We start from the raw sequence: 11,575 nt of genomic DNA, 5'->3' as shown, positions 1-11,575 counted from the left end.
ATTCCTGGGGCCATGGTTAGCATCCCTTCCAGATACTGCTGATTGCTTTCTTGTCCTCAGAGATCTTTCCACTGCAGTACCTCTGCAAACAATCTCTTACCCAGTTACTGCTTGACTGCTATTTAAATCTCAGTCTTGATGTTTGCGTTTACAATATTAAAAATGTACTTGTTTTGTACTTGTTTTGTCAGTCGAATAAGAGAAGAGAAGGAAAAAGACTATCCTAAGAGCATTCCTCTGAAGATAATTGCAAAGGATGTGGGAACTTGTGCATATGTAAGTGTTTTTGAGTTAAATGGGAGCCTAAATCCACATCACCTATCAGTGCTGGTCACCTGTAGATCCTATGGATATTGGGAGGGTTCCTTTGCATTGCAAACTCCTTTAAGGATCCAGCCCTTTTGAAAGGCTCAGTGTTTGCAGCCCTGAAATATTTGTTTCCTGTGTTCAATACATAGGTTTCTTTTTAAAGACAGTGTGCTTGGTAAGAAATACGGGTTCTGGCACACAAACTAAAGACTGTACAGTGCGAAGTCCCAAGAAACACTTCTAGCGGAAGTTATGCTTAAGCATCTTCAGAGATGCCAGTACAATGTACCCTTTTTTTACTTGTAAAATTGATCTAAACCCACAGCTGCCTTCATTTAGTTCTGCAGAGTTGCAATATGTTTTACTTGTCATGCTCCTAAGTCAGTAAAGCCCTGTATATGAGCAACATGAAATTGCTTTAAGCAGATTTTTCATAAACTGATGCTGGTAAATTCATAGGCACAAGATAAACAGGTAAAGAAAGGTCATCCACAAGGTGATTTGCACCTTCTTTACTGAGTAATTTTAACCAGTTTAAACTAAATTATTGTATTTAGCCAGTTCTCTAGGGGTGCCCTAGCATTCAGTGATGATCCATCCATTCTTCCTCTGCTCCTTATGTGTTTGTCCTTTTTTTCTAACTGTGCTTTAAAGATCTCAATTTCATGCTTAGAAGCCTAAAGAGCATTTGCAAGGACATGAGAAATGTGTACAGAAGTTAGACTTCATTGGAAGTCTTGACCCAGCAGTGAATCTCCACTTAGAATTCTGTGTTTGCAGAGATGTAAGCATAGAGGAGTCTGCCTTTTTTCAAAATATCATAATTAAGGGAAATGTTAATAGTTAAAATTGCCAGGTTGCTACAGCAAATGTTAATGAACAATAACCGGAATTGTGATAGTTCAAATGCAGTACTGCAGGTCAAGGTGTGCTCAGGTGTATCTATAAATCATCCATGCATTCAGGTGTTGTGCTCTTGTATCAGGGTTTGTTTAGGTTTTTTTTTAAATGTTTTTTCTCCTTAGCTATAATTAGCTCATGTGCCAGATATGGTTTCCTGATCCTGACAGAACAACGCACTGTAGTCTGGCTAGTATCAGTAATAACACAGTGGGGGAGCAGATGGAAACTTTGTCATGCAAATAGTTCTTATGGCACTGTGGTCCCTGTGCTACAGCAGCTGGAGAAGCCCCAGAGAATTATCTCATTTTAGAGGGTAGAGAAGGCTGAACACAAGACACAAACCATTTTATTATATTTTAGCCAAGAGCAAAACTTATGCAAATGTACTGACCTACTCCTGAGAGCCAGATGTCATTGCTACAGGCAAATGTTAAATTTTTTATGGTATGAACATTCAGATATATCTTGGAGCAAAATACACAGTATTCATACTACTTTCCTTTGATTGCCATGGCAGCTTGTTACCATCAGAGCCTTACACAGATGGATAGCTCAGATCTTTTCTAAATGCAAATAGTCAGGGGTTTGTTTTGCCTGAAGATCCCATGGCTAGTATAAAACTGATACACTACACAGGTTAGCAGAGTACAGCAAACTGTCCTGGTACTGGCAGTGGACATTTGCATCCCAGCTCTGCTGTCTTCCCTTCCTGGGGACACTGGGCACGCCTGGGCAGTTTATTGCAGCAGGCATGTATTTCTTCTGCCAGGGCTTCAGGCTGGCCATGAACTAGCTGCAATCCAAAAGCTGTGCAGTCTTGTTAGTGAGGCCAAACCAGCTGCCTCTAAAGAGGGTTTAGTAACTTGTGCTTGATGCGTGGGAGCTGCCTGTCAGCTTGGAATTGAGGCCAGTGTGGGTGTGATGGTGCAAGCAAAAACCACTCTGGAAACACTCTGCCCACTTGTTTTTGCCTCTGCAAGATGAAGGCAGTGGTGCTGCCACATCCTGGTGGGTCTGAGGGTGGAGTCATTAGTCCTGGTGTGTTTGAGATGTGCTGCCCCGCGTGCCCAGGTACAGAGCAGTGCCCAACTGTGCCCAGGAAGTGCTGGAGCCAGGCAGCGGGTGCTCTAGGAAGGCTGCCTTGTGGAAAGCAACACTTCCCCCGACACAAAGCTTGGCACTTCTTGCTGGTGGCTGTTGCTTTTCAGAAAGCAGTGTTTCTGCTGACCCATGCTGTTCCAAACTGCCAATCAGCAGACTCTAGAAGATGCTGGAGTGGCAGCCTTTGAACTGGATGAAAGATTACCAAGGGGAAGCATTTCTGGTACTGAGCCAAATCTAGCTTTGAGAAATCTATCTAGAATGTGGCAAATGACGTAGAGGTGGACAGCCTGTGGGCAGTATTTTCTTACCATAGAGATCTTCAGTAAAAAATTACAGGAATTATTAACAATTGATATGACATCCTCTTATCTCACTGAAAAAAAATCACTAAAAGTACAATGAGATGGACTGAGAACTGGTTAAAAAATAGAGCCCATAGGGTAGTGATCAGTGGTGCACAGTCCAGCTGAAGACCTGTAACTAGTGGAGTTCCCCAAGGATCAGTGCTGGGTCCAGTCCTGTTCAACATCTTCATCAACAACCTGGATGAGGGGACAGAGTGTATCCTCAGCAGGTTTGCTGATGATACCAAACTGGGAGGATCGGCTGATTCACCAGAAGGTCCTTTGGCCATTCACAAGATCTGGACAGACAGGAGAGCTTGGCAAAGAGGAACCTAATGAGATTCAACAAGAATTAAGTGTAGAGTCCTGTACCTGGGGAGGAATAACAACACGCACCCATACAGATGAAGAGCTGACTTGCTAGAAAGCAGCTCTGTGGAGAAGGACCTTGGAGTCCTGGTGGACAACAAGTTATCCATGGAGCAGCAACATGCCCTTGTGGCCAAGAAGGCCAATGTTATCTTGGGGTGCATTGAGAAGAGTGTGTGCAGCAGGTCAAGAGAGGTTCTCCTCCCCCTTTACTCTGCCCTAGTGAGAACACATCCGGAGCATTGTGTCCAGTCCTGGTCACCCCAGTTCCAGAGGGACAAGGATCTACTTGAGAGAGTCCAACAGAGGCTATGAGGATGATTAAGGAACCGGAACACCTGTCTTATGAGGAAAGGCTGTTTAGTCAAGAGAAGACTGACAGGGGATCTTATAAATGTTTACAAATACCTGGAGAGTGGGTATCAAGAAGAAGGGGCCAATATCAGTCATGCCCTGTGATAGGACAAGGGGCAATGGATGCAAACTGGAACAGAGAAAGTTCTGCCTCAATATGAGGAAAAACTTCTTTACTGTAAGGGTTACAGAGCACTGGAACAGGCTGCTCAGAGAACCTGTGGAGTCTCCTTCTGGGGAGACTTTCAAGACCCATTTGGACCCATTCATGTGTGATTTGCCCTAGATTCTGTGGTGGTCCTGCTCTGTCAGGGGGGTTGGACTCAATGGTTTCCAGAGGTTTCTTCCAACCCTGAACATTCTGTTATACTGTGATTTTTTCAAAGGAAACTTTCATGCTTTTAAATTAATCAAACCATTGCATTTCCCTCGTGCAGGATCTAAAATGCAGGTGGTGGCTGTGTCTTTTTGCATATTTTAATGTGAAATCTCATTCTCAGTACTCCTGGCACTCTCCTGTCTGATGGAGCTTTGGGGAAGTGCGGAGCAAATGCAGAAAGTACATGACAAAGCAGAGGAATCAAGCCTCCATCTCAGACTCCTGGATCTTTACTAGATACAAAAATTATACTACATAGATAAACTTTTAACAGGATACTCTTAATTTTTCCAACAAGGAAGACTTTAGATACTCTTCGTAAATCCAAAATTTTAATGCCACTTTCTTCTTCTCCTTTTTTGTGTTCACAGTCAAAAACCCTAAGTGTAACCAATGTTGATACAGCAAATGATGTCATTCTCATGGCCCTGCAGCAGCTGGGAATTAATGTGAGTCCTTTACACCGGTTTTAATGAATCTTTTTGTAGTGACCTTTAAAATTAAGTCTTCTTTTGCACTTGTTTCAGTTTTTAGGATATGAACAATAAATCCTTTGTCATTGCAGTTCAGGGTTGTTGAAATGAAGCAAAAGTGCCTTGTTAATATATAGACCTCCAGAGATTATCAGGTGTCTTAAAAATTTTGAATAAGTCTTTCATCCCTGTAAGGGCTCCATCATGTTTGAAGTTGCTGTTTTTCTGCTGCCTAAGAGGAGGTATCTTGACACAAGAAGTGAGAGTTTGATAAAGCTCCTTCTCCATACATCAGTGTGTACAGGAAACCTACTGACCTGCTTGTTAGTTGGTTTAAAAATGTGCGAACGTGCATGATCTGCTGTGTCCCCAGATTACAAGTACAAGCACTGCTCTCAAGTGTCCAAATCAAGCACTCTAGATATCCATGGACTTTTAGTGTTATGTGAGATATGAATGTAACTGAGTGATTGCCCAGAATCCAAATGTATCCAATTTAAGCATGTCCTGAAACTGTTTTGGAGAAGGGCTTTTACAGGACTTAAAAGAATTCAGGGTAGTACCCGAAGTAAATGCAGCAATTCCTAGTAAACCAAGTACTGCCTCAACTGTCTCCCTTTGCTTTAAACCAGACAAGGTAGTGCCTCAGGCATAGTAGTGAATCAGTGCCAGGAATTAGAATTCTGGTTCCTTTATTCTATTTCTCTCCTTGTTTCACTATGTGGCTCCAAATTACACCTATGGTCATAGAAGCTCCTAGATGACAGCTTTTTAAATGGCCTGTCAGTCTGCTGTTCAGGTAGCAAGATTTTTTTAAATGTCTTACTCTTTATGTGTATGTTGATCTCATAGCATGGAATCTGACAAGTCTTTCCTTACCACAGCCCTGAATATGAAGGGCCAAATAAGACCAAAATGCATTGAGGGGCCCATTCTGCTAGCTTGGTCTTTCCCAGGCACAGCAATTTCTTATTGTGGCTCAGACATCCCATTGACAGCAGGGCTGGAGCTCTGGCCTGAGCTCAGGATGAAGCAGTCTGTCTAATTAAGGTAGCTCTGGAGTTGAGTTGATGGAGGGACTGAAAGGTGAAAAGGATAAGATGTGAGTGAAAATTAGGATTTTAATTGCAGATTGTCTCCCCCAGCTTGCACCAAAACCCAAAAAGCTATGCTATATTATAACTGCAAATCTTTATCATTAAGCATATCATTATATGCTTAATTTTTACCTATTTTATGGGTGACAATTGTGCTTCCTCCTTTCATGTAGAGAAAAAACAGGAAAATGGTAGTATTGGAAGAGAATATTTTGTTTGAGATAAACAGGAGGAAGAACTTGTTAGGTTTTGGATTCTGTTCTTTTGTATGTATCACAATCAAACCATTCCTCCTCTTTACATTTTTAATTCAAGTGGAAAAAGAATGAAAGCCATCCACAAGAAGTGAAGTCTTGCCTGCAGAATTGTGTGTCCAAGTAATATACTACATTTTTTCACTACATCTTCATAGCATAAGCCATTTTTATTACAGGCATATAGTAAGATTAGGAATAAAATCAAAGAAGCTAAATAAATTAAGGCATAGCTTAATTCAAGCACCCAACCCCCTCTTAGGATTGATCTGACTGTGAGGAAGCTTTTCCTTATGTGCTGTCTCAAGATTTTTTATTTATATCCAGAGAGAACCACTTGAAAGGAGCTCTACGACTTTTCAATGGCAATTATAAAAACTACATTTCGCATATTGTGTGATTAATGGGGCTATTACTTTGGCTGAGTTCACTCTGGTTTAACACATCAGGGTTTTTCCCTCTGTGGTTTCTCTGGTAAAATGACAACTAGTTTGTGCAAAATGACATTGATCATCTGTTCCAAATTACCAAGTGGGGCAGAAAGAAGGGCCTTGGTTTTCCCAGCTCCATAAGCACAGTTGCTGAATTTTCTGGGACAGTCACATCTATACTGACAAATGGCCTCTTAAAACCCATAAAGACCAACATTAGCAATTGAGAGATGAGCAGTCTGCCTCCTAAAACCATGCTTATTAGCTCTTCCCCTTCCCCTGCTTCCCCCTCACAGCAATGAACCCTTTCATATATATATTTAAAAGGGAAAGTAAATACCCTTTCTTGTGCTCCTGAGCTGTATTTATTTGCTCCTGGCTGCTTGCCCTGAGGCATCAGAGATGTCTCCAAAGCCTATTTATTTTCCTTCTGCCCCCTGCTAGCTAACTTCACAGCAGTGCTAATATGGGCCAGAAAGCTCTGTCAGTCAGAGAGCAAACTGCCAAGGCTTTGCTGGGTGTATCAGCATTACCCGGGGTGCATGCAGCGAGTAGAAAGAGTCTTAAGAGCTCTGGGGACACTGTCCAGACAATGCAGGACAGTGGGCAAATCTGTTTAAAAGGAGGCAGGATTTAATTTTATAGCTAAATAAGTACTGTCATGAAGTGTTTATCACCTTTTGTAGCCAGAAAACTTCTAGATCTTGATTTTCCTAATTTGGCATTGTCACTGAAAAGAGATTTAACGTCTAATAGATCACTTCTTATGCAGTATATCTATCCACTTGCTTTACCTTTTGTCCTGAAAGTGGTTTAGATTAAATGTCATTCTTTTTATTTCTATTGTCTCACTGTTATATCCAAAACAATGTACTGTTCTCCAGTTACACTGCCACACTGACTTGTATATTTATGCTAAAGGCAATATTTGTTATTTGCTTTCAAATCAGCAATTTTACCCAGCTTTTACCAAGGATGTTCACATTCTACAGTCCTCTAGAAATTGCCTCCTTTGTAAATTTATCCTCTCCACTGGAAATTTTAGAAGAAGACTCACTCAGCAGTCTTAAAGCACCATGCAGCCCTCCCAAGCCCTTCCACACAAAAGGGCTGCACAAAAGAGCCAATGGCAGCCCTAAGAATAGATTTTGGGGCAGTGTTAAGTGCCAGGAGCACCTTGGCTGCTATCCTTGCCCTGGCATCATCAGCATGGGCTCAGGTCACAGGCCAAAGACCTCCTGCCCTGCTCTCCAGCGCAGAGCACAGGATGCTGTTTTCTGGCAAGCCCGAGCACCTCCCACTTGCAGGGGATGTAGAGGAGCTGGGGTAGTGATGAAGCAGAGGTCTCTGGGGTGAGGCTGGGGTGCCTACATGCCAGAGCACTTCCTGGAGGATGTGATTAACCTGGTTCTCAGCTGAAGAGTAACCTTAGCTCACTGCCCACTGCCTGCCACATGCTCTGTTGCGGGCTGTCTCTTCCCGCTGCTTACCTGTAATGCCTCTGGGGGATCAGACCTCTCTCCTGGGGGCTGGGTGCTGCTCAGCCCCAGCAGAGAGAAGTAGGGCACAGAGAAACTGGCCAACAGCAGTACCTTGGGCCAGAGGTCTTTTCCACATGGGGGCTGCCTCATTTCCAGCCTTCTGGGAGCAGAGATGCATGTGGGCCAGGAACTGTCTCAACCACATGGCCTGGCATGGCTCACATCTTGGTCTGGCCTCAGAAGCAACCCTGAGTCCTGGCAGGCTGTGACCTCCATCCCTCTGCTTCCAGCAGCAGTGAAAGAACTGAGGCAAATACTCACTTGAGAAATGAGGGACTCCAGATCCTCTCACTGCTCAGAGCTGGACCTTGGTCACATAAACTACATTGCACATGGCAGACACAATTCCAAAACTTTGCTGATGTCAAATTTGGGTATTGCAAAAGAAAAGGGAGGGCCTTTGACCCCTCTGGCAAGGTGCAGAATATCCTTATACTGTGAGAAACCTAATAAAACCTGTTTGTAATGACTGACAAACTTACTCTTCATTTTGGTTTTAAAGGGCTCTGAAAAAGACTACAAGCTGTGGGTAATTTCAGGAAGAGAAGATGCTCCTTACCCTCTTATTGGTAAGTTCTTGATGTGGTTTTGTTTTTCAGCATTCACTCAGTTTTTAGTGCTGAAGGAAGCAAGAAATACAGAGACTGAAATGCAGTTTCCTCTTTTGTTCTGTTTTTCCCATTTTTTCTCTTACTTCCCTGTCACACAAGTTCATCTATTTGGGGAGTTTGGTCAGATGCTGATCCTTTGTTTTGAAGAGCACTTGTCTGCTTGTGTCACTGAGAAGTTGAAAAAGTTCATTTTTTTCTGCCCCAGTTTTGCTGCATGAGCCTCATCTTTTCGACAGATTCAGCCTCTCCACTCACCTCCTCATCTGGAGCTGGTCCAGCTTTGCCATATTTCTTCCTACACTTCCATAACATTGTTTACTCCCTCCCTCAGCAAAACTCAGCAGAGTTTTAAGAAATGTTATGTTCTTCCACAACTGAAGTTAACTAACTCAAGAGGTCCTTTCCAGACCTTTATTTCTCTTACTGGCTGACAGCTCCCCTCTGATTAGGAGCAAATTATTGCTTATTCACTTTCTAAAATGGTTTTTGAAACATTTCCTGCCCAGGAATCAACCCAAATCTCAGAAGTGATTGGAAGGAGTGATTTGATTTTGGCCCATGATTCACTGAGAACAAATCCCTTCCTGTTATAAAGAACCCTCCCCTGTAGAAGCCTGGCATGACTTGTGCTATATGAGTTCACAGATTATTAGAACAAGAAATACTGGTGGATTTTCTGTTTTCCTCCTGCAAATCTAACCTCAGTAAATCTTAGCATTCCTTCTTAAAGCAGCCTTAGCTACAAGTGCTTTGCTGGAGTCAGACAACATTAATATTTATAAAAACTCTAACTTGTGCACCTTATAGACAGTGGAAACTGTTTTGTCTTTGAAATATACCAGACTTTGAGAGTATTATGTGTATCTTCTTCAGATAAAAGCCATGGTTTTAAACATAGAACCTGAGAATTCAGAAATAGGAAAGGCCTTTCTAACTGACTGGCTCTCACTGCACATTCAGGTCACAATCTTTGTAAAACAATAATGTAATATTAAACTGATGCTGTTCTTGTTATTTATGCAAAGGTTTATTAGGTGAGGCTAGCTTTTATCATAGGTAGACATCAGAGGCAGACTTTGAGTGTGCTTCAGCTTCACATGACCTCTAATATCAAATAACATCTCTTCCACTATCAGCGTTCAGGTCTAAGTGCAAGTTAACTAAAATGTCTTAGCATTGCACCCTTATTTAATATATTTCAACTCCCAGATCTTTAGGCAAGTCCAAGTCTCTGGTGCCATTTTTGAAAGCTTCTACGGCAATGAATTGCCTCTGTGCATTTCCCAAAGATGCTGGTTAATGCCAAGCACAGCTCATTTGCATTAGCCCTGTGATTAACGTTTCCTTCCTGTTTCAGCCTCAGACAGGAACCATAATTGTATCATTTGACTGAGCTGATGGCTGCTGCACTTACCATGCAGGGGGAGGCAAGATCACTTTCACACTGGATTTTTTGGTTTTGCATGCTCAACAAAAATTTGACAGATGACTGCTTGCAAAATCTCATTTCTGGCCAGAACAATATAAGCAACCAGTACCAACACTTTAGTGTCACAAGTAAAGCACTAGAAAGAATAAACATTGAATCCCAAAATAGGCACTTGTATTTTATGTGATGTGGGCTGTGTCTGACTTTACCTTTGCATCTGTTTGACTACACTGGACACAGTAACTCTGTATCTGCCAGGGTATGATTTATGCTCATGCAAATACACAGAAAAGCATTGATTCTGACATTACTGAGAGGGAAAAGTTCTGCAGGCCAGCATGCAAAATCTGCCTTTCCACCAAGGCAGATGGAGTTCTGCAAGTCTCCAGTCAATGCAACACATATTATTATCATTTCTCTTTGAACAGGACACGAATATCCCTTCGGCATTAAAATGAGCCACATTCGCGACGCGATGCCCCATGGATCAAAGCCCTGTGCCTGCCCCAGGCAGCTTCAGGGGACCTTCTTGACGGAGCAGCTGCCCCAGGAGCTGCAGTGCCAGTTTGTGCTGAAGCCCAGCCGGCTGGAGCTGGGCCAGCAGCTCAGCGGTACGTGTCCCGCCACGGGCCCTGCGCCCGCTCGGTTCGGCTCTGCTGCCGGGAGGGAACGTGCCAGGATGGGGGTGGGAAGGGCAGAGGAGGACGCAGCTGCACCTTCCAGCTGCACGGGGGATTGTGCAGGGGAGATCTCCCTGGGCTGAGTGTGCTGCTGTAGATGTGTCATCTGTGTAAGTTAGGTTTTGACAAGCTGCCTGTCAAATGGTTGTTCCGTGAGCAGCAAAAGAAAGACAAGATCTCTCTCCTGCCTTTTTTTCTTTCTTTTTGGAAGTCTGTTAGCTGAGACTGGCTGTGCAGCCCTTGCTGTGCTCTGTAGCAGGCAGGGTGGTTTAACGGTTCAGGAGTCACAGCTTGACTCAAGCACAGAATTCCCATGCAACGTTTGGCAGCATCCTTTATCTCAACAAGGTGCTTAGGACTGCCCACCCGCCTCACTGGAACCCTCCTGTGGCAAAGCCTAAGCATCTACTTGAGTACCTAGATGAAGTGAACAACTACAACTTCTTTATTTCTGTTCTCTTTGAGTAAAATGAAGGCAATAATCTTCTCTTCTGTGTTTGGCCTTGATGCTGCAAAAACATCAGTGCCTTCTCTCTGTTCTGCACTCAGTTGTCAGTGACACAATGACTGCTCACTGCTTATGAGTAAAACAAACAAAGATCTTTACAGTGTTGAGGCATTAGACAAAAAACTCAGTAGGGCAAAGATGCATCCCATGGTGTGTTTTTATTGTGCTTGACACACTGGCATACTCAGCTCAATTAGGAACTCTGCCCTACTTTGGCATTAATGACTGTAATGATAAAAAATGAAATGCACACTATTATCCTGTGCACTCCCAAACAGCTAAGATCTCCCACGATGTATGACTAGAGTCCATTCGTAATGTTTTTCAAAATTAAATACCGTGAGGCTATACCAGTGTCTATTACAAATTATTCCAGAAATTGATTACATTTTATATAAATTAATTTCCTTTCCACATGCCTTCATTCCCCCCCTTCCCAGTAATTTGTATCATATATTAGTTCATGGCATATTTTAAGACTGAGGCAATCTAGCAAAGGGGTGTGATTAGGTTTACAGGCCCTGCTTGGCAGCTGACATTGACTGGCAAGAGAAAATAGAAATGCAAATTGGGCCTGTAAAGTTCTAATGCAGATGTGTTGTCAGCAGAGCTGTGCAAGCCACAGGAGGGCAGGCTGACTTGGGGGCAGCAGGAGCCTGGGGCAGCCTGCAAGTCATACACAGGGACTGCGCAAAGTGGGAGAAAGTCTTCTAGTCCATTCGCCTTTCTAACTTCCATCAGACAAAAGCTTTTACAGTGATGTATATGTCTGGCTGCTTGCAAACCAGA

The 11,575-nt window shown here is 43.0% G+C and overlaps 1 protein-coding gene across 1 annotated transcript in view; it reads left to right on the top strand.

The window, feature by feature from the left end:
* The window catches only part of ARHGAP20 (Rho GTPase activating protein 20), a 55,169-nt gene that overhangs the window by 31,352 nt on the left and 12,242 nt on the right, over positions 1-11,575 (top strand). Inside the window, exons 5-8 of the mRNA XM_009999397.1 lie at positions 192-276; positions 4,134-4,211; positions 8,061-8,127; positions 10,027-10,209. Coding sequence (XP_009997699.1) covers positions 192-276; positions 4,134-4,211; positions 8,061-8,127; positions 10,027-10,209 — 413 coding nt within the window. The remainder of the gene's footprint in view (positions 1-191; positions 277-4,133; positions 4,212-8,060; positions 8,128-10,026; positions 10,210-11,575) is intronic.

This window comes from Chaetura pelagica, unplaced genomic scaffold (genome assembly GCF_000747805.2).
Source record: "Chaetura pelagica isolate M959 unplaced genomic scaffold, ChaPel_1.0 scaffold85, whole genome shotgun sequence".
In the NCBI taxonomy this organism is placed as follows: Eukaryota; Metazoa; Chordata; class Aves; order Apodiformes; family Apodidae; genus Chaetura; species Chaetura pelagica.
The sequence above is the reverse complement of the archived record's forward strand: the minus strand, read 5'-3'. Positions and strand labels throughout refer to the sequence as shown.